This window comes from Misgurnus anguillicaudatus, chromosome 21 (genome assembly GCF_027580225.2).
Source record: "Misgurnus anguillicaudatus chromosome 21, ASM2758022v2, whole genome shotgun sequence".
Taxonomy (NCBI): domain Eukaryota; kingdom Metazoa; phylum Chordata; class Actinopteri; order Cypriniformes; family Cobitidae; genus Misgurnus; species Misgurnus anguillicaudatus.
In genome coordinates, this window is record NC_073357.2 from 63,847,252 (window position 1) to 63,870,917 (window position 23,666).

The following is a 23,666-nucleotide window of genomic DNA, read 5'->3' on the forward strand; positions in this document are numbered from 1 at the left end:
GACAAGTGATTATAAAGGGAAGAGATAGTCTTTAGGAGGAAGGTTAACAATATTTCATACATTCAGACTTATTAACAAAGTTAAAAAGTTGTAATTCTCATGCAAAGCAGTTGAGCATGTGACGAAGTATTTCTGTGACAAACTCACGCCTCCTCTTCCCTACAAGTTTCTGAAAGTTTTTTTGAAACATGGGTACCTGTATCAACCTAATATTCCTTTTATGGGCACTTCCCCAAGAAAAGCACGCCTACACGTCAATCAGACTGAGAGTGAAAAACAGTAGCTACGTTTACATGGACACATTTTGCCTCCATCGGAATAAAATCCTTCTGATTGATAAATCCTATCATAGCGTTTACATGAACACCTAATAATGTGTTCAGATTGGTGTGCGTGTTTATATGACACAAGCTTTAAATCAGATTTGATCATTTGACATGCGCACATTGCACAAATATAGTTTCGCAATGTTTCAGGATATGCATACAAATCATCCTCCTAAAATTAAAAACCTCCTATTTCAGCGAATATTTAATAAACGACGAGCCCACAAAGCTTTGTGCCTCGTTGATTATCAAGCAGCAGCAAAAACCACCATTCATGTGTGTACAAAAAGCGTATTTTCTTTCACGCAGTGCTGCTAAGACCGGCCGTGAGAGGGAGTACAAACACACACATTTGTGGATCAGATATAATTAATGGACTGACAGAACAACACTGTCTCGTATCACTTTACGGGAGATTGAAAGGAGAACAGGAACATTTTAAGATTGACACAACAAATCATTTCATGTGACTTCCTTCAAAAAAACTTGAGTTTATTTGCGTCACAGTCATTATGCCAATTTTATGTCATTGCACGTGTGCAAATGCTCCACACTCCTGTCCTGTAGGTGGCGGAAATGCATCTTTCAGTGGGTTTGCCAACCGCCAGTAAAATAGAAAAGGAGAAGATTGCACATGCGCAGAGCGTCCCGGTTTCAGTTATCCATCCGATCAAGTGTTCACATGTCCTTTTGAGCGGATTACAAAAGGTATAAACCACGTCTATCAAGCGGATTAAGTTTTTAATCGGTTTGGCTCTTTTTAGTCGACTGAGGTGTTTACATGGAGCATGTTTATTCAGATTGAACATTTAAACCGTTTACAAATGTCCATGTAAACACAGCTAATAAGGACACTCATTATCATTGTTCCTTCGAGTAAAAGTCACAGGCATCACTTCACGCTACAGCTTTGTTTAATATCAAGACTCAACAATGGCACGAAAGAAGAAGTGTGTTTTTGTAACTTTTGTAGCTTATGCGGATGCGTTGAGTATAAACAAAGCTTCATGAGTCGCAGGCGGTAAATAAAACTGCATCAAATGTCTGTGTTTTGTTGGCAATTGGCACGTAAGTGTGTATAATGTAAACGACAGGAACATGTAGTGAATCTTAAGTCATCCAGAGATAGTGAGATAATGTTTTGTTTGTGTTGCTTGCTCGTGATTTGGGATTTTGTGTTTTTCCGTGATCACTCGCTAGAGCTGACCGTCTTTTATAAATCTGATAAGACTAAAGACTCTTTGGAGATATAAGGATGTAATACTGCTGTATATGTACTCAAGATTAACATGAGATGAGCAGAAACACTGTTTGTTATGGGAGCTTTTAAGTGTTGATTCTGGGGTGAGCAGTCCGTTAAGTTTTATTTGTCCTTTCAGTCCGCCGCTTTCTATTTGTTTTATATTTATTAGGACTGTAGTGAGGATAAATGGTGTCTGTTAATGACATGAATGAATGAACAAATTTTTATTCTCATAGATGTTTATTTCAAATTAATTTCAATAATCTCAAACACGTTGAATTCTTCATTGTTTATTATATTCACAATTGGCCTCCATAGATTTGTATGCCCTAAACCAGCATTTACAAAACTGAGATTCGCAAACCCCTACTGGTTTGGAAGGGAATTGCAGAGGTTTCATGAGTTGATAAATAATTAGTAACATTTAAATAACTATTTTAAAAAATAATCCTAAATACACAACACTACAATATATCATAAAACAGGAGAACAGGATTTGTGTTTTGATAAAAGAAATATAAGGAATATAAACCATACATAAACCATATAGGGGTGGTTTCCCAGACAGGGATTAGACTAGTCCTAGACTAAAATAAATGTAAGAGCTGTCCAAACTGAAAACATCTTGCACTGACATATCTTAAAATACATCAGTGCCCTTTGTTTTGCCTCAAAATGCAAACAAGTAATGTTTTAGTAAGGCATGTCTGTTAAAACTAGTTATATTTCCTAATTAAACTGAGACCTAGTCCTGGTTTAAGCTAATCCCTGTCCGGGAAACCACCCCATAAAGGTCTAATAACAGGTAATGATAATAATAAGTAAAATACTACCGATAAAACTTTTAAAACCGATGAAAAGTCTATCTTTTTCAATTTCAACATGCAACTGTGATATTATTACATTATTAAAATATTTAGTTAATATCTCAGAGGTTATCTTAAGTGAATAATTTACATCAAGGGGGTTCAGCTGACAAAAATATTTTATAAGCCCCAAACTAACTCGTATCAGGAATAGATGTGTTGGCATTTTCTTTTTGACCCATCGCAGTATTTACACACAATATTTAAAGAGGATAGGAAAGAATTTTAACATAAAAGCTAGACAGGAATCTGAGCCACAGGTTTGCTAGTAAAGATTATATCTACATATTTCCAAACTAAATAAAAAAATAATAACAGTTTTGTCACGGGAAAGAAATGTTCCTTCAATAAAATTGGCTATAGCAAACATTGCTGACATAAGCAGGTGATGGAACAATTCTCTTCTGAAAGACTTTTCCATTCAGCTGCTTCCTCCACGTCAGTGTAAGCTCACTATCTACCATCAGATCAGATAGAGTCTCCTGTAACTAAACAAAAACAAACACACTTTGATTAAATATGAACATTTATACATGTGAGGAGCTCTGATCCAAAAGCCGCTGAACACCACCTCCGCCAAAAATGAAGAAATCATGTCAGAAGCACTTAGAGGGTTTTGCATCTGAACTCTTCATATACACATTTCATACTTGATACACAATCTTGTGGGTTTATTGCTCTTGACAGATCATAATGTTTTATGTGTCATCTATGTCCAGAGAGATTTAAACTACCCAACCATTGTGTGAAATTACTTCTCTGTGCCTTTATTTTGTGTTATTTTCTTTAGATTTCAAGCCACAATTAAAATGACAGCATTAACGTTGACTAAATATTTTTCAACATAATAAGTGTCATATTGTTTTAAGTGTTATATCTGATTTACCAACATTGATATTACGCTGCTGTAGACATCCATGATTATCTGCAGGTGTAAAATGCTGGTTTGAGGCCAGCTGTTGGGTTACATTATCCCAGAAAATGTTTATATTTGACCCAATGCTGCATTGAAAATAATTTAGCATTTTTTAGAGCATCTTACTGATCAAACATGTCGAATTTCAGCAGTGCATTATTTTTACCTTCTGTAACACAAGTGTCTTCAGTTGAACATCACTCATATTGTCCACGGTGGAGTTCAGCTGCACCCTCACAATCTGCCTCCTTAGCTTTACTGGGGTTCACACACAAACACAATAGCAGTTAGCTAATAAAGTCATAAAAATACTATAAACCTAAGTGTTGAGATCAGACTTACCAGTATTGCAATAGAAGTAAAAAGTTGTAGAGCAAACCCAATTTTGAAAGGAACCATAATAATTTCTAGTAGCACAATTTTGAGATCCTCCACTGAGATACTGAGCAGCCAGTTGGTTTGATGAAGAAAGATTGGACTTATCTGACCACGTCCATGTATCCCTGAATAATCCGATCCAAACCTCTCCATACCCATACCTCAGATTTCTTAACAGCTCATTTTCAGTTTCATTTCTAATGGTGACCAGGTCTGTATATCGATCTTTGCAGTATTGTTGAGCATTGCTCCATGTCTTTGGCTGTTTCATTAAGTAATATTCCACCGTGCTGTTAAGTACTGTAAAGATCAAAATTAAAGTCAAGACATTAATGGCAGGACAAGACAAATTCAACATTATAATAACGGTGCAGTCGATGGTGGTAAGTTTTAGTAATCAAATTGTACTCACCATCAAAACAAAGAAAAGCATAAGTGTAGGTACAGTATCTATCAATCCAATATCCGTCATTTCTTAATGTAACACATGCCTCTCCTGCAGCATAGTTGTCTGGTTGTCCGGATAACCATTTTAAGAAATCAATGCTCTCCTCCTGATAAGACCATCTCCAGCTGTTGATGTTATCATAAAGTCCAATCCATGCGACTGATGTGAACGTACTGTTTAGTGCTACTTCTTGTACATTTGTCTCATCTTCAGCAGTTTGAATGGTGGCCAGGTCCACGTGATTGATTTTGCAGTAAGTTTGTGCATCTGTCCATGTCTTTAACTCTTTGATCAGAATAAACTCACGATGTTTACAGAGAGCTACAGATAAGAGTCCTGAAAATAGATCACAATACAGGTAGTGTTAAAATATTTTGTTTCAGTTTTTTTAAAGGGGCAGTGTGTAAATTTAGTGGTGAGGTTGCGAATTTCAACCAATGGCTCAGTCCACTGCTCTTTCCTAGCTTTTGAAACGCATAGAGAAGCTACAGTAGCCACCACCAGAAAAACATGTCATTGACTGAGACAAATTAATAAAAAAGTTTGTCCGTTAAGGGCTTCTGTAGAAACATGGCGGCACAAAATGGCGACTTCCACGTAAGGGATTTCTAAGATAATTAAAAACATAATGTTTCATAATTAAAAGGTCTTTATACACCCATGATAATATAGTTTTGTATATTATTTAGCATTTCTGTCAAGAAATCCTTTTAAAAGTTACACACTGCACCTTTAAGTATGTCTTTTTTGCAGGATTCTGTGAAAATTAATTGTATCAGGGAGCTACACTGCGACCAAAATGGTCGCATATGCGACCTTTTGAACTGTCGTTGCGACCATAATTTTTAATGGGTCGCAAATGTGCTACCTAATGTTTTAGACAATATGCTATGATTTACTATGAGCATTTATTAAAACAGAAATGTGGATTTTAAGAATACGTTTTATAACGTGCTCTGAGCCATCAACACGTTGGCTTCATTTTGTGTGAAAGCACGTCGTGTCTCTCCCTATCAGTGTGCGTTTGCGTGCTCAGCTGTTTCTCAATGAATAATTAGGTGCGACGCGACGCAAGCGCAGTGTCTTCCACGTTTCTGAACTTGAGCAGAGGTCTTTCTTCACTGAGGACGCGGGACCCGTATGGTTCCGGGTTTATATTTTAAATGGTCTGTCGGGTCCGGTTAGGTCCTAGTTTAATTACTTTGGGTCCCAAGTCTGATTAATGTTGTGTTTACAACCCGAGTCGATCGGAAAACGGCAAGCGCTACCGCGCTAAAGCTCGAGTAGCGTGCCTTCGGTTTCTATGGCGATGGTTCTTGTTACGACCACGCGCTGCATTTTCTTTATCACATTTTTTAAATAATCTTATTATTAATAAACCATATCTTTTCTAAAACCATATCCATATTAAGTTTGGACAGAGATTGTAGCAAAAAGCAGTGCTAATGTCAAGCCCATTGCACTGAACGAGCAAAGCAATGTAAAGTTTGTCACCGGGACAGCAAATAGACTTTTAAATCTGAAATAATGAGTGGATTAAGCTTTTTAAATCGGCAAGAGAGAAAAAGAAAGATAGAGCAGAAGCAGTAAAAGTGCCTATCTATCTAATAGAAATGATTACCATTATAACATCAGTCATAACATCAGTCACATTTATAATCTATAGACCTGCACTGTCTATTAATATACATAGTATTGTATTATATTGAGTTTGATAAAAGGGGTCTAATTGCTTCATATATCAGTGCAAAAACAGTAAGTGTTTTCGTGGTGCTTTGACAAACAGTGTCAGCTTTGTTAATGGCAGAGAAAGTTTGGGGTGGTTAGATTGATGAAATATAATGTGAAATTAATATTAATTTTCAATAAATCAAAGTATTGTGTTGTGTCACATTATTAGTTCCTTGTCATATGTATAGTAGACCATTATTTGTCAGTGGGTAATAATTGCCCTTTTCACCGGCTACCACCACCAAGTAAATTTCAGATCTGTGGGAAGGAAACACTGCAACGTTTAAGAAAACAAGAAGGCATGTGGTTTAAAAGATGGCAAGTAAAATAAAAAGCATATCTGTATGCAATACAGTTTCATTATTGTTCATTATTATCCAGAGCGCCTTAATATAACTTGAAAAAAATATGTGCGACCAAATCATATTTTGCGCCAGTAACTGAAAAAGTTGGTAGCGCAAGTGCCACCAGTGGAAAAGGTTAGTGTAGTTCCCTGTGTATGTAAACTGTCCATATTTTGTCTAAAAGTCCTCAATGTAACATGTTATTTAATTTACAAATAAGCTCACACTGTAAAAAATATGCAGCATTTTTGTCAATTCAACACATATTTTTATGTTACTTTAACTTAAATTTCAACTTGTTTTTATAAGTTATGTCAACTTATCACAAGCCCAAACTTTAAATAGTAGGTTAAATTAAAAACACTGACAGAATCGCAAATCTAGTGATAAAAATGGAATTTCATATTTTTGATGAATAAATAAAGTGCCTGTGAATATTATAATACAAAATAACTATTTAAATACAAATCCTGCACGTTAATTTGATTTTCCAGAAAATGCACAACACAGGATTTGTGAAAAAGTCATATTTTCAAAATTATTAAAAATATTTTTTATTAATTCAATTAATTACACGTTTTGTGGGAAGGGTGTTCAAACCTTTGACTGGAACTGTCCTATAATATAAACGAATATCAGCTGATATCGGAATATGTCATTTTAAACCCTAATATCAGCACCCCCACCCCCAAAAAAAAACCCATAACGTTCAGGCTTTATACACAACCAAATACAAAAACACTGCAAACTTAAAACGCAGCCTTTCTGTTTATATGTGCTTTCTTCAGTTTCAGTGACCTCTCACGACTCACGTTTCTTTTTTATATAGATTTACAACCTTGAATCTTACACTTCAGATTCTCAAATAGGAGATCAAATACAGTATACTTTGGAGAGTATCTGAATGATGAGCTTGGATACATAAACATGTCGCTAAATGCCAACTCGGTCAAAAATAGTATAATCAGTGGCATCGTGCCTATTCAAACTCCTAAACTCTTCTTATCTTTTTTGTCTGTGTAGTGCATGAGAATGAGAATATGCCCTAAAAAGGTTTTAATATTTTCTATTAATGTACATTAATCATTATAATTACATGATAACACTGTGCCCCCCTAAAAATGTATTACATGACACCCCTGGGTTTAATGATATGACTCAAATGCTCTTTACACGTATTATTAGTGCATCAAATACCTTTGCTTTAAATCCCAGCAAATCTTTCTTAATTAAGAGTCTAATTTACAAGAAAACATGTCACTTACAGGGTTTTGCATCTGATATAGAAGTCAATGGTGTTAAACAAAACATGAGGCTTGTGACAATTTGCCAGAATAATATCTGAGAAATGTTTTCTTTTAGCATCCTTAACAGTTTTTTGATAATGGCGCCAACAATCCCTTAACATTTGAAGAGACACCTGCAGTTTGTCCTTCTTCCACTTGCGCTCATCTGCGGCACTCACGTCTGGCAGCGTGCATCACGTCATTTAGCCGGGGCTCAGATTTAGTTTTCGGCTGCCTGGATTTTAATGGAGCCACAGTGTCTAAAACAGTTTGGCGGGTGGAGTGAAACCATAAGCTAAGCTCCTCTGTGTGCAATACAGACTCAGAAATGATGGAGATCTGACTGAAAGCAACCGAGAACTGAACAGCAGTGGAAGGGTTAATCATACGACAGCGCCGTGCAGCAGCGCAAGCTTTAACTGTATGACAGGCAAGAGCAGTATCAAATAGTCTCATATGGTCAGAAAACACTGCATCACATATCTCTAGATTAAAAACAGGTAAACCATATGATAACACCAGATCAAGTGTGTGTCCGTGTTCTTGTGTGGGTCCAGACACAGATTGCACAAGATTAAAAAAATCAATGAGGTTTAAAAAACCCTTTGCCATTGGCTTATCAGGACAACACACGTGAACATTAAAATCCCCAACGATAAGAACACGATCATATTTAGGCATGATTTCGGCTAGAAAAGCAGAAAAATTAGCAAAAAATCTGTTACTCTAATCATTTTAATTTAATTGTTTCTGCTTACCTGAGAAAGATAAGATATAGAGACACAGTTGCTTCATCTTATTCCAGCTGCCAGTGTATTTTCACTGAAGAAAATAATAATTCAAATAAATTCAAACAAAAAAGTGCCTTGAGATTTCTAAGCAAATATTGATTTATAATCTATATTCTGGAAACTCATGACAATGGACAGGAGTCTCGGAGGACTGATGAAATGTTACCGTACCTTTAACCTGAGTCGTCTTGTTGTTTTAGTTTTCTTGTTGTTAGTTTGGTTCAAAAGGCTTTGCTTCATTAAAATGGAAATTTCACAGTCATAAATGCAAAGTGCTTTACATGTTCCTTTTGTTCAAGGCCCGGCCATATGTTTCTTTTAAATGTTTCCATCATTTGCCTCTTATTTAAATTGTGTTCTTTTATTTTGTATACGTGTCAGAAAAATATCCAAAATATCCAAATTACATTACGTGTATACTACAATATATCTTTTATAAAAGTAAACTAGTGCAAAATGGTTGTATGTTTGGTTTGTTTTGAAGAAATACAATGAGCTGTGAGCTACAGTATCAGATCACAGTCTGACGCTCTTTCTGTGACACCTGAATGGCTTTCAGTTCAGTCAATTCTTCGGAGCTGTTGTGATAAAAACTTTGGATAGAATATTTTAAAGGTAAGATTATTTGTTCATTTACATTGAGCAGTGTAGTATACGCCTGTTTATAAGAAAAGTCCTAGTACTACAGTTTGAGATTATGTCTTAAAGTTTAAAGACAAATTATGCGATTATAGAGAAACATGAGCAAGCATGATAATGGCTGGAAATTACACAGCTATAATGACCGCTATACAAATCACTTTTGTTCAAAAGTTTATGGCATTTGATAAAACAAAATTTGCTTGATTTGCAATTTTCAATCCATTTGTTACTTAAATGAGATTCCAAGAAATAAAATTTTCTTTTATTGGCTTCAGACTTCTCATATTGATCCCTTATTGAGTTAGAAGTTATTTGCATAATATTCAGCAGATGCAAAATCACTGGAAAGAAAATCTTCACTTCATGCAAACTAATGACCTTGTTTAACATTGAGCTTGACTGAACATTGAGTCCCGTGACACTTGCATCAAATTATTCAAATTTGTTGGGATGTCATACAGCAGTCTGATCATACATACTGTACAGTCATCTAAAATGAATGTGATGAGTTACAAAGCTTGTGTAAATGTAACAGATTTTAACATACTTAAATAATGTCACTTATTCAAATATAAACCTTTATAAAGTTTTTCAGCCTTTAGATGTCTAAAGTCAAATTGTATTCACATTGTCGGCTGGATGAAGTGATGATATGAGAATGCTTTGGTATTAAATACTGTTGTTATCATTTTTACTCTACTTACAGAAGTGTTTTTCTTTGGAAACTACACCCTAAAGCAAGGCTTCCCAAACTTTTCAGCCCACGACCCCTAAAATAACAGTACCAGGGATTTGCGACCCCAATTTTAGAGGTGGTTAAATAGACAAACATTTAGGGCAACGGAGCACACTAACAGGCATATGCAAACACAACCATAATGGCAACATAAAAGAATACAATACCAATAAGACTGAAATAACATTCTTTTATATTAATGTACATGTTTACTTTCATTTTTAACATTAATCTCACCTAATAAGATAACTACGCACAATGCATGGAGCACAGAAAGTCCATTCTTGTTACAGATCGCGCATCGGCGCACATAAACTTCTAGGCAAACTGTATCTGATGAATACAAGCAGATTGACTGAGTTTGATACATCTGTGGACTCTTAATTATAAAGGCTGTTTAAAATATGCTGATATAAATGTATACCTTGTTGTAATGCACGTTAAGTCGCTTTGGATAAAAGTGTCTGACAAATGCATAAATGTAAATTCAATTTCAATGAATACAGTATTACAAATCCAGTGCTTTGTCTGGAGTTAATTCAAGTAAAAGTAAGAAAGTATACTAGGGCCCTTTTTAAACGATCTAAGCGCATGTTCTAAGATTAAAGTGGTAGAGCATTGCGTTTGCAGCGCAAAAGGTCATAGGTTTTTGTTTTAATATAAACACACATCGCTAGACAGGAAGAGACCACAATCTACTCAATATGTGAATGTAATATTCCTCTATGTTTATGCACCGATATGTAAGAGAATAATACACTTTAGCAAGTATTTAAAAATTAAGTCAGAGAGCTGTTCAAGCCTAGATGAGTTGATTTTACTTAAACAACAGGGTAACTCGCTGCCCAAAAAATGTTTGTTAAACAAACAAGTCATTTTAAGTAAATCATTTCCTTGTTCCAGCAATGTATCCTTGTTAGATTAACTAAACATTTCCTTTTCTACAAATGGTCAGTTAACAGTAGAAGAAAGCTTATTTGAGACATCTTATTCTAACAGTTTTATAAAACTCATAATGTTAAGAGAACTTTGCAATCTTTGCCTCTCAGAAAAGGGGACACCTTGCAAAGCAAAGTTACTGTACCATCAAGTAAAGCAAACACTGTAAAAAATAATTCTGTAGAAATTGCAGATGGGTTGTCGGTAACTTACCGCAAATTTAAATGTATGTTTTTTTACTGGCAACATTTTGTTCAAAGTTAAATGAACATTAAATAAATATTTACAAGTCTTTGTCTTTACAGAGTAAAACTAAAAAAAAAACAGCATCAAGCAATTCTGGGAAACAAAATCTGAAGCAAAAACAGAAAAAGGTTGATGATGATTTCTGGTTCCCAGAATGCTTTGCATGAGGCTGTTATTGTATAGTTTTATTCTGTAAAGATAAAGACTTAATATTTAAAATGTATTTAACTTTGAACAAACTCTTGCCAGTAAATAACATAAATTTAAATCTACGGTAAATAACCGGCAACCCAGCTGCAATAACATTATAATTTCTACGGAATTTTTTTACAGTAAAGGTTTCAACTTCACACAGAGACCTCAACACACAAATCTCAATAAAGGTGACACTAATCAAATCTCATGAAGTGAGAAGATAAGCTCTTAACTTTACCACAAAAATAATAAGCAACAATGATAACAAAAACAACTGCAGTAGGAGAAATAAAGACAACAAACAGCAAAACAACACTCATATATAACAATAGCTGTTAATGAAGCAATAAGCCCCAAGAAGCAGTGGGTTACCAGTGCATTTTATAACAGCTAACGGGCGTTGTAGGCACGACGTGAAGCTTAGCTGTTATAAATTGCACTGTAACACCTCTGCTTTGCGGGGCTTATTGCTTTTATAAAACGGTTACTTCACATGCATAGCAAGATTTCATAAAATAAAACACAAATAGGTTGTAATTATATTAGTACAAATATTACTCTTCCGCCAAAGAAATTTGCATTGCATCAAGAACAACACTCACAATTAATTACAACAATAACTTTTTATTTTATTTAATTTGAACATGCATTACTGAAATTAAACAAATATATTAAGAAGGCTTTCTTTGTTCTTTGTAAGCTCTCTGTCAACCATTAATATTGAAAGTGTCATTAAATGTACTATAATCTTAGACTTTAACCCCCACCCACCTCATCATGTTTTAAATTACCTCTTCTTTTATATAATACAGCCTCTTTTCCTAATAATTATAAACCATCTTATCTAAATCCTTAATAACCTTAGAAGCTCATCAAATTGTAAAGAAAGAATATATTCTGTATGGATCTAGATTTTACCTTCTACTGTTAACAAATATTGACATATACCTCATTATCACAGGTAACAATACCCATTTACCCCACAATACCAGTGCATGGCATTATAAAGCTGATGAGCAGTAGATGAATTATAGCATTTAAAGGATTAAAATGACTTGGAAAGACCAGATTACATGGAGATAAGGGAGGACAGAGATTAATTATATGAAATAAGTTTGGTGCACTGTACACAGTAAGTCTGACTGTTCTGTATTTTTAAAATCTATTATATACAGCAGAATGGTTTCATGTTTTTCATTGATTATTACCTGCATTTTTTTTGCTTAATAAATTAGATCTTACTGAATTAAGTTTGATTCACTGAAGCACACATCTGGATTGGAATATATAAACTAAATATAATCTTGGCGAACAGAAATCAACTGATGTCAAGGTAAAACCTCATCCATTAATCTGATCTGATTTTGGTCTGTCACTTTATATTTAGATGGAATTAGTAAGAGTTTCTTAGTTTTATTTCATTTATATTTTCTGGAATAATTCTGGAAATATGTTTCTGTCATTTTCAAATCATGTTTCTTATTTGAATGAGGAGGTGTTGGTGTCTGCTGGTGTACACGTGCTTACTTTTATTCAACAAAGATCAAATTCATACTTTAAAGCAGGGCTATTCAAATCCCACCCTGGAGGTCGGAGCTAAACTCTGCAGTGCTCCGGCCCTCCAGGGTAAGATCCGAATAGCCCCGCTCCGAAGAGTCGCTCAATCAGTGGCCATTATTCAATTATTTACATTTCAGAGAGTGATGATATACTATTACTTCATTCAGGGCTCAACGCTAAAGGGAAATTTATGGCTCTGTGCTATAGGCTGTACGTAGGCTATATGGTCCTGTCCCAAATGGCGCACACCAGGCTTGTGCACAATTCAGAATTGAATTGAGAATGACTCCTTAATTCCAATTAAATTCTTGAATTTGAATTGAATTTGAATTGATGTCAAAAACAGGATCTAGAATTACAATTCGAATTTGAATTAAAGGAAGCAGAATTGCAATTCAATAGAAATTCACAGAAATTCGTACACATATTATACAGAAATTGAAGTGTTAAAAATGAAGCTTTCAGTATATGTCAGATATGATTGCATTACATATTCTATAAATTATATTAGTTTGAACTACTTGTACAGATAAAATTAACAGGAAATGTTTTCCCCGCAGCAATTAATGTTAAAAACTCTAGTCACATAACAAATAATTAAGTTAGATTTTTTTGTAATTGTAATTTTGTGGAACACGATGGAATATGACTTAATTTCCCAAAATGCTTTACTTTAACCAGGTGTTTAAAATGGTTGCCAAACAATTTTCCAAAGTAACTTTCCTAACACTGAATGTATGTAAGATTCTTTCTGTTGTGTGACTGTGTGGAATTTCTTTGAATTACCATGAATTTTATTCCACTTCCTGTCATTCAAATTCAACTTCATTTAGGGCGGAGTCAATTCAATTCAAATTCCAAATTCATGAACTGAATGGAGGTCAATTCTGAAATTCTGAATTGTGCACAAGCCTGGCGCACACGTGGACTTTAGGTCTTGTTTCCTTAAATTGCACATGTTCGCTTAGTCTACAAGTCTGTAGGGTGTCCCATCTGTCATTTTTACACTGCGAAGTGTGCTCATCAGCGCCCTCTTTGCTTCGGCGAAGCGCGCACTGCTTCAGGCTCCACACACTTTACCAACTCAGAAGTCCTCGCGAAAGAGCAATCAGATGATGGATGGAGGGAGTTTCCTCCACTTCTCTTCCTATTTCTGGCGTGATTCTCGAGTGTGGACTCGTGTCAAGGGTCCGCACTACATGATGTCATTAAAGTGTGTACTTTGGGGAAGTCCACAAGTCAAGAGTGTGCTATATGGGACATGGCCATTGTGTAGCTCTGTGTAGCCTGGCCTGGTGTGCATCTTAACAAAAAATCAGACAGCGCGTCTGCAAGCGGACTGCAAGTGCTGTAATTGGTTTGCTAGAACCCCCTTATCAGATAAAAAAATCAGTGGTGCATTTCATGATATGGATTTCCGCTTACGATGTGATATTTCAAGTTCACATTTTTTAAACCCTAGTTAGTGTGTAATGTTGCTATAATAGCATGAATAATACCTAAAGCTCAAAGTTCACTGCCAGGCGATATATTTTCTTTAACAGAATTCGCCTTTTAAAGCCTACAGCGAACGGCCGGTTTGGACTACACCCCTCTACTTCCTGCTTTAACTCTTTCTCCGCCATTGACGAGATATCTCGTCAATCAAGAGAAAACGCTTCCCCGCCAATGACGAGTATTTCCGTCTTTCCGCAATACCGCGATTATCCACTAGGTGGCGCCCTTCCGCAACTTTTTAAACGGAAGTATTGCCCTCTGGCAGGCTGCTGCATGTCCGTGTCTGTTTTAAAGATCGCTCTGAATGGGATCTCTATGAAAAGTCCGTCACAAAAATGGAATTATCTCTGCTCTTTGCTCAAAATGTGGTGTTTTTGAAAATCATGAAAAACGCTGGTGCTGGCTGGCAACTTTAAAAAAATGCTGGCGGTGAAAGAGTTAATGACGTCAGTAGAACAGTTTCTGGCTAAGCTCCGCCCACAGGAATAGGTCAGTCGCCAGCTAAGCTAACGGCAAGCTATGAATCACAAAACAAATCCCTGAAGAAGGGACTTCATAGAACAAGGAAGACATCAGACCGTTTTGAGGACAGTGAAAACAGCGCGCTATACAGATAAGTAAATTTTTGGAAAAATACCGCGTTTTTTACACGTGAAACATGAACACATGTTATATTGCGCACCGTAAACACAATCAAAGCTTCAAAAACACAGAAAGAACCGGACCTTTAACTCAAGCTGCAACAATAGTTACTGTCCATTTACCTCCATCACAGCTGATCTTCTCAAATAACAAACTACTGCTTTTTCTTTTTCATTTGTGGGTGTACTGGCCTTGCTGCTGCTTCTTCAGCTGTTGCACTGCTACTTGGGGTTTGCATGTGTAATTACAAATCAGTCTTAACGCATTAAAAAAATCTTGCCTTTTGTGCTTGAATATTTAAATTAGCAAGGCTAAAAATAAACTTTTGTGATGATGCATGCATGCACTGGCCCGATCAGGCAAGCAACAGATGCATCATCTGTCCCGAGACAGAAACTACAGTTTAATTTGAACCAATCACAATATTTGCAGACTTTTTGTGCATCAAACATTGATAGGAGAAACCTTTAACATAAAAGTAGACAATGATCTGTACTGCAAGTTTTCTTAAGATTACATCTAGATGTTTATTTTCAAACTAAATATTTTAAGTGATATTTTTTATGAGTTTGTCTCTGAACTTTACATACAATGAAATGAATGAATATTCAGATATAATTATTCAGAAGTGTGTTTCCAGACACAAAATTAACAGATCTGATATCAGCACTTTATAGTGAACCCTTTCTCTTCTGAAAGACTTTTCCATTCAGCTGCTTTCTCCACGTCAATGTAACCTCACCATCTACCATCAGATCAGATAGAGTCTCTTGTAACTAAACAACACAAACAAAGACATTTTAGTGGATGAACATTTACTTACACATTTCATGGCCAATACTCAATCTTGAAGCTTATTGGGTGATGGATTTGAATGTTGAGGCACAGTAATGATTGTATAAAAGATTACTGAAGTATTACTGATTTTACCTTCTGTAACACAAGTGTCTTCAGTTGAACATCACTCATATTATCCACGGTGGAGTTCAGCTGCACCTTCACAATCTGCCTTCTTAGCTTTACTGGGGTTCACACACAAACACACTATCAGTTACATTACTAATATTGAACATATCGTCATTAAACAAAAGTGTTGAGATCAGACTTACCAGTATTGCAATAAAAGTAAAAAGGTGTAGAGCAAACCCAATCTTCAAAAATTCCATAATAATTTGTAGTAGAACAGTTTTCATTTGCTCCATTCAGAGACTGAGCAGCCAGTTGGTTTGATGAAGAAAGATTGGACTGATCCGACCACTTCCATGAATCCCTGAATAATCCGATCCAAACCTCTCCATACCCATACCTCAGATTTGTTAACAGTGTATTTTCTGTTTGATTTCTAATGGTGACCAGGTCTATATATTGATCTCTGCAGTATTGTTGAGCATCGCTCCACACTTTTAGCTGATTAATTAAGTGATATTCCACCGTGCTGTTCTGTACTGTAAAGATCAAAATTAAAGTCATTAAAAGCAGGACAATCCAAATTAATTTACTTTGTTTAAAGAAGTGTTAAATAAATGAGAAAAACAACAATAACTGAAGTAAATTTATGCTTTAAAATATAGTATATGCCAGAAAACATATACTAATCAAACATATACCTTCACTGCACTGTAAGTCATTTTGGATAAAATTGTATGCCACATGTAGCCTGGTAATACCATCCTCTGCTAATTTTCTACGCTTCATAGACAGAGTCTGGCTTGGCATAATTGACAATTGTTTTCCTTCTCGTGGGAGGGGCTTGTCTGAAGTTTAAAATCATTGGTGTAATGGTGTTTGGTTATGATGTACGTTATGCGCGGCTCAGCTGCATCGAATTTCTGCTGTAAAACACACGTATGGTGTAAAAACAAAACCACTGAGCGAAATACCGGAGTGAACATGGCTGTAAATGACTTTTGCAGATTATGTTAAGTAAATCGGGCCAGAGATAGATGATTCTTAAGGTGTCTTTGCACTCAGGTCTAAGTGAAGGAACGTCCCTCTCTCCTCTCAAAGTCTTCCACTAGACAGCCCTAACAATATGTAAATTAAATCTTCCTACCTTATTTTCTGGTTAATCAGAAATGTCAACAAATAATGTTTAACCACGCATTCTCCACCATTAACTGTGAACAATGAAATTCAGGCTTCAGTTGGCAAGTGCCCGTTCTCCACAACAGAGCGAATAGCTTTCTGTGCCTCCATGTCCGCTGTAAAATACAATCTTACATTCGGCGCTTAGCGTCTACGTCACGGCTCTCAGCCCGCCCTCTGTTTGTTGATTGGGCCGTCGGTCTTGAAACCGGAGGAAAACGGTTAGAATGGGAGCTATCTGAGAAGCGTAATGAAATTTAGCGGAAGTACAAAGTCTGACGTAGTCAGGCTATGCCACATGCCTATTTTTTTGGAAAATGTTTAAAGAGCATTATTATGCTATCGTGGAAATTCCCTTTCAATGCAGTGCGTCATGTTGTTGTAAGTGCAAAAGCTGAAAGTGAACCATAACTCCAGTTATTGGCTTGTAAATTAAAGATTCGCTGAAATGAGTCGTCCAGAGTTTGAATCGCTTTTCTGTAAAGTTGTGACGTCATGCCTTGCGATACCGGCCTAAGTTATACGTAGTCTCTACCACGAATACATAAACCATGTGTCACTGCTAAGTCAAGTTAATAGAGGGAATGCATTGACGTCACTTTTCCACATGACCACGCCGGAACTCGACCCCATCGAGTGGCAAACCTTCAACAAAATGGCTGGCTTTCATAGCGGCTGCGGCGCAAATGCTAGTAAAACTGACTATTATCAGCTTAAATTGAATTTAGTTACTTGATAGCAGAGGTGGAAAATGCTTAGTCACATTAGTTACATTTTCAAAGCATCTGTGCTTTATTAGGATGTTTGTATTGGGAAAATTTTTACTTCACTACATTCTAAAGCATAGAATAATATTGTGTATTCTTTAATGTTGCATATTAAAATGTATTTAATACCTATTAACATAAAAACTGTGTACTTTTACTTCAGTAAAAGTACTTAAATATTAAATGTAAAACAAACAAGTGAATTTATGAAATGTAATAGAGTAAAAATTATGATACTATGCTTTCCAAAGAAAAACACGGATAAAATACAAACACTTGAATTTTTTTTAAGTAGAATGTAAAATCTTTGCTTGATAGTGACCCTAGCAACTTATCAACCCGCCTGTGGACGTTGGCATGAACGATCAATTTATTTCTACTTTCGGTGGTTTTTGTCAGTCTGTAAAACGATAGCTCCGAATTCTTGTTATATGTTGGTACAGTCAATCGCACAACAGCTTTTTCCCATTTCGACGCGTTTTCGCCGATGTCACGCTGTACTCAAATGCTGCCACATGATTTTTGCCACTCAGTGGGCGTAACCGCAGTCCCTCTCGCCGGCTGTGATGTCATATACATACCCTCTGTAGCTCTTCTAATCTTCTATCTGCCTGCTATTGTCTACAAATGTGTTGCTTAAAGCTGCGGTCAGCAACTTTTTTGATCATTTTTTTATCATATTCACTGAACATGACTTCTCGACAGGAATTTGTGCTTTATCAACCATTGATTGTATTTCTGAGTGTTATGTAAGTAATAGTATTCTTGCTATGTATGCGTTCACAAAAATACTGGTGCCGACGCACTGACGAGGACGAGCTCGAAGGGAGGTTGCTCGGTGGGAGGGGGGACGTTTGTAAACATTTTGTAAACATTTGAAATCAGCTCAATCCTCCAGAGTTGCCGACGGCAGCTTTCATATAGATAATCTGCCATTCTTAATACTTCGAGTCACGGTGAAAGGTAGAGTAATATGTTGGGTTTACAAACTGCAGTGCTTTACTCTGTGTCTGTTGTGCTAACACATATAACAGAATTGTTTGTGTGTTAACTACCAAGTCGTGGGCCTGGTTCACTAACTTAACTTTTTGTTTTGTTTTATAACAGTGTGTAACAGTATCTGTCATGATTCACAGGAGGAACGGGACCCAAGTGCAGGTAATGTTGAACTCAGATGGGGTTAATTGAAAACAAAATTATTAACCAATAATGAATAATTAACAAGGAAATAAGGGGGCGGGGGCAGAGACAAGACACACCAGCACACAGCCCCAGCAAAGGCCATGTGCTAACATGGGTACTACAATGTCCCTTAAATTAATAAAAAACAGAAAGGGGTTTTGGGTTGAACTTATGGTTTATTACATCAAACTTTTTTGAAAAAGAAACTTTGATTCTTAATTTATTACTATTTTTAATTTTAATATTTTAAATAAAATGATGAAATACTCATTAAATTCTCTCAGTGCTGCTCTGGATATATTCATTTGTTCACATTGTCATATAGTGAGTGAAATGTATTGTTTTTGTTAAATGGCCTATAATCAACTTAAATTGATCTGTAATATAAATCACTTAAATGGGCTTTAGTGCCTCCTTTTGCAGCCACTCTTCCACATTCCTTGCAAACTGGATATCCATCTTCAAGGACAACCCTGCATTCGTTTTTCGGATACCCAAAGTATTTCCATACTGTAGATTTTAACTTTTTTTCTGGTGGGGATAGAGGTTAGAATTTGTAGTCTCATTTTCTCAGCTGTACATAAAAAGGCACGCCAAATGAAGTTGCGTGTGCGCAGTAGCGCAGGTGAGATCTGCTTTATTATTTTTTCCCCAAAACCGTGGATAAGCAAATGTTTACGGTATGATAATCGTGAAAGGTAATATCATGGTATACCGCCATACCGTTACAGCCCTAGTACCGCCACAATCCTGCCACATGAACTATGAATTACTGTGACAGGCCTGCAGGATCATGACAAGTATTATTACTGTAAAAAATAAGAAAAAACGCGAGCAGCGTACACTGTAATCCTTTTCCACTGTAAACACAGAGTAATGTGCAGAGTAGCGTCACGCAAAGAAGGGGTTTGGTGAGATGAATCTTTGAATGATTCATTTGAGAGTCATTGAGAAACAATGCATGTTATGAAAACAAAAGTGTTTTTTTGACCTTGCATGTAAATCTGTTGTTGGGCACATATAAATCTTTCAAATAGCGAAATATGTGCGCTTTAAGTCTCTTTGTATTTAGCCTGAACCTGTGTATTACTATAACCAGGACCTTTTCATTAAAGAAACAAGCTCAAAATATTATCTGAGATTTTCAACATTATGCTACAGGGACAGTATTTCATTATATTCGATTAGGTTTTGATTGCTTAAGTTTAACATTATTAAAGCGAGTGATTGTGACTTACAGTCAAAACACAGAAAATCTCTTGTGTAAGCCAAATTTAACATTATGCTACAGGTGCAGTCGATGGTGGAAAATGTTTGGGAACAAATTGTACTCACCATCAAAACAAAGAAAATGCAATTTGTTAATACAGTATCTATCATGCCAATATCCGCCATCGGCTAATGTAACACACTCCTCTCCTTCACCATAGTTGTCTGGTTCTCCAAGATACCATTTTGTGAAATTAAGGCTCTCATCCTGATAAGACCATCTCCAGCTCTTGATGTCATTGTACAGTCCAATCCATGCGACTGATGTGAACGTATTGTTAAGTGCTACTTCATGTACATTTGTCTGATCTTCAGCGGTTTGAATGGTGGCCAGGTCCAAGTGATTGATTTTGCAGTAAGTTTGTGCGTCTGTCCATGTCTTTAACTGTTTGATCAGAATAAACTCACGATGTTTACAGAGAGCTACAGACAAGAGTCCTGAAAATAGATCACAATACAGGTAGTGTTAAAAATATGAGCTTTTTTTAACTCAGGATGTTTTGGTTTAAGTGTTTAATAAGGTTTAGAAAGGACTTTATAAGAGTTTTTTTTAAGTGTGGCCAGTGGTATAAATATTTTTTTTGCCTTTTAGTTTTCACTGTGTTAATAATAATAATATTAATACATAAGTCTTATATAGCGCTTTTCAAAAGACACAAAGATGTGTTGAAATTGTCTTAAGTCTATAAGTCTATAAGTCTTCAATGTAACATGTCATTTAGTCATTTTATTAGCATTTTTTCAAATCAACCACATATTTTTATGTTACTTAAACTTCAACTTGTTTTTATAAGTTATGTCAACTTATCACAAGCCAAAACTTTAAATAGTAGGTTAAATTGACTTGCAAAACCAAGATGTTTTAACTTCATGCTGCTTTTTTTACAGTGCACTATTTATATTCACATTGCAGACATTATTCTGTAAGAAAAGCAAAAGCACTTTATGAAAAGAAATCAGCATTATATTAAAAATAACCTTAAATTATAGATTAACTTGTGCTGAAATCAAGTTCTGTACTGCTTTCTTAATGTTCTCCTGTGCTGAATGTGATGTCTTCCAATCAGATTAATTTGCTGTACAGTGGTTATTGTTTTAGAGCTTGACCGATTTTTTTTTTTTTTTTAGTTATTATCTTTCTGCATTCCAATAGACAGCAGTGCGACGGTGGCTTGATGTCTGATGAATGATTTAATCCTACATTGCTATAGCTGGTGAGACTCAATGCTATAGAAAATAAACAAAGTCCCCGTCTGTTACATTTACTGTTAAGTTAAAGTTTTGACTATACGTTAATTTATCATCTTATCATGAACACAAGTTGAATTTGCTTCACTTAATCTAATAAGACAACATTTTAAACAGTTAAAGTTAAAAATTAAAACAAGTTAAAATGACTTGTGCAGCCAATTTGATTCAACTTGAACATTTAAGGCAAGTAAGATTTTTTTAACAGTGAAGTGTATGTTGTTTTAAATATTACTGCATGTAAAACAGTAAAAATGTCCATCTCTTAGATTTAGTTTTTTGTTTTTACTTACCTGAGAAGGACAAGATATAAAGACACAACTGCTTCATCTTTTCAGCCGTCAGTGGATGTAGCTGGATAAACTGGATATTTAAAATGTAACAAAAATGCCTTGAGATTAGTAAGCAAATCTTTATTTATAATCTATATTTTCATGAAGCTGTTATATACAGAAATCTGATGTAATGTTGCCATACCTTTGCTGAAGTGTTTAAATCTTCTTGGTTTCTTTCAAAATAGACACTTTCACAGTCCTTTGCATGTTCTTATGCCGTAGCCCTGCCCATATGTTAAAAATGTTATTGAGCCCTGCATTTAGACATTATTTGGATAATATTCATCAGATGCAAAATCATTGGAAGAAAAAATTTAGGATTCACTTGATGCAAACGAATCACCTTGTGTAACATTATTATTATACATATTATTCACACTTTGGCAGTATGATGTTCACAATTTTGTAAATCTATTTTCATAATAAATTTACCTACCGCTTATATATGTTCATGATTGTTCACATCCGGGAAGAGGGGGAGGGGTATGGAAACACACAGGATCAGCAATGATGAGACAATATGCAAATTTGAGCAGCACTCAGCGTTTGATCACTGAATGCAAAGGCTTTGATTTGGGTAGAGACGATAGAGACACACATGTCCATACCAATATCCAGAGAACACTGAATTGTTCCTAGCAATAATTTTGACCAAACAATAATATATTTGTACATGTAACCACTGGTGTCCGTCTGTGACTTGTGTTTTTTTACGTATTACTTATTTTATTTAACATTTATTTACCCATGAATCATTTAAATGAGATTAAAATCTTTTACAACTACGTTCTATAAACATAGCGCTACAGGTGGTACACAAACGGTTAATAAATCTCGTTCTCTGCAACAAGTCCCGCCTTTGTAATCAAGATGCTAATAGGATTGGCTTTGCCTTTCTTGAGTCCCGCCTCTTCAACCAGCGTCGTTTTATGATTGGCTTTGTCTTTACTCGCTGTCTGACATAGGCTGCATTTGGAAGTATGAAGTGCCTAAGCTCTGTCAACAAGACGCGATGTGCATCATGTCATGATTATGTGGGCTACCGGTGGTGAGGAAGAAACATTTTTATATAAACAGTTTTATGCACAAAATATATTTCAAGTAGAGTCACATATTGATTCAGGGACAGTGTTTTCTCCCAAAACATGACAATCCTATATTAAAAGGATGAGTTGCAAATGTAAACAGTGTATGTCTGAACTTGTTTACAGTATATTGACAGTACAGTGCACACTGAGCTGTATGTAGTTAGCAATTATATTTTTTGTTCCTTGTTTTATTCAATTGACAAAATTCTGTAAATAATGCCATGTGTTTTGTGATGGCTAATAAAGTATAATGTGTTACTTTTTTCTGCATTTTTTTTTTTTTTTTTTTTTTTGGGTGGAGCAGATCTGGAGGAAATATTTTAGTTTAGTTTTTAACTTGCCATGCCAGAATTTTTACTGGCATCACAAAAAAAGTTAAAATTAAGCAAAATAATAACACATAAAATAGAACTATTGTATATTTGTTGTTTTTGGCCTGTTTCCTTAATAAATAAGATTATGATTACAAAAATACTATTTTAACTATTGTTCAAGTAAACAGCGATAAACCTTTGTGACAATGCGGCTCTGAAGACAATTTTATTTATTTCCCCACCAAAGTCAATATCAAACGTATGCCCTTGCCCTTGACTGGATGTTTAGACACCATTTCATTTTTATGGAAACTCATGGGTTAAAGAAACACTTTCTAGATAGGACCCCTCAGTCTACAACATGCTACAGATTAGCCAGAACAATAATTCCCACCACTAAAGATAGCTTTATTAGCACTCTTCCAGACCTGTCTCAAATGAAACATGTAGCAGATAACGGTGAAGATCTGGATATTATAATAGAAAACCTGAACAACGTTTGCACTAGCACATTGGATGCCGTTGCTCCAATTCGAAAAAAGAGAATCAAAGAAAAACCGCCAGCTCCATGGTATGATCACCATACTGGAGC

At 35.5% G+C, this 23,666-nt stretch overlaps 2 protein-coding genes across 2 annotated transcripts; both read right to left on the bottom strand.

Moving 5' to 3' along the window:
* Positions 1 to 1,875: 1,875 nt before the first annotated feature.
* LOC129449657 (putative C-type lectin domain family 20 member A) lies at positions 1,876 to 8,974 on the bottom strand. Its single transcript, XM_055212098.2, has 5 exons — positions 8,297 to 8,974; positions 4,142 to 4,513; positions 3,694 to 4,029; positions 3,518 to 3,609; positions 1,876 to 2,923 (listed from the first exon to the last, which is right to left on the bottom strand). The coding sequence occupies exons 1-5, from the start codon at positions 8,331 to 8,333 to the stop codon at positions 2,780 to 2,782; spliced, it is 981 nt and encodes a 326-aa protein (XP_055068073.2). The 5' UTR covers positions 8,334 to 8,974; the 3' UTR covers positions 1,876 to 2,779.
* Positions 8,975 to 15,457: 6,483 nt separating this feature from the next.
* LOC129453832 (macrophage mannose receptor 1-like) lies at positions 15,458 to 22,086 on the bottom strand. Its single transcript, XM_055218218.2, has 6 exons — positions 21,815 to 22,086; positions 21,631 to 21,700; positions 20,156 to 20,527; positions 15,896 to 16,231; positions 15,717 to 15,808; positions 15,458 to 15,562 (listed from the first exon to the last, which is right to left on the bottom strand). Exons 2-6 carry the CDS (start codon positions 21,665 to 21,667, stop codon positions 15,458 to 15,460), a joined length of 942 nt encoding a protein of 313 aa, XP_055074193.1. The 5' UTR covers positions 21,668 to 21,700; positions 21,815 to 22,086.
* Positions 22,087 to 23,666: the final 1,580 nt, after the last annotated feature.

Bases quoted from the DNA above. Each gene is read 5' to 3' on its own strand.
- LOC129453832 (XM_055218218.2), bottom strand. From the start codon at position 21,667: ATGAAGCAGTTGTGTCTTTATATCTTGTCCTTCTCAG. The intron at 20,528-21,630 runs GTAAGTAAAAAC...ATCTATTTTCAG, and splicing joins TTATATCTTGTCCTTCTCAG to GACTCTTGTCTGTAGCTCTC. The intron at 15,563-15,716 runs GTAAAATCAGTA...TGTGTTGTTTAG, and splicing joins AGACACTTGTGTTACAGAAG to TTACAAGAGACTCTATCTGA.
- LOC129449657 (XM_055212098.2), bottom strand. From the start codon at position 8,333: ATGAAGCAACTGTGTCTCTATATCTTATCTTTCTCAG. The intron at 4,514-8,296 runs GTAAGCAGAAAC...ATCTATTTTCAG, and splicing joins CTATATCTTATCTTTCTCAG to GACTCTTATCTGTAGCTCTC. The intron at 2,924-3,517 runs GTAAAAATAATG...GTTTTTGTTTAG, and splicing joins AGACACTTGTGTTACAGAAG to TTACAGGAGACTCTATCTGA.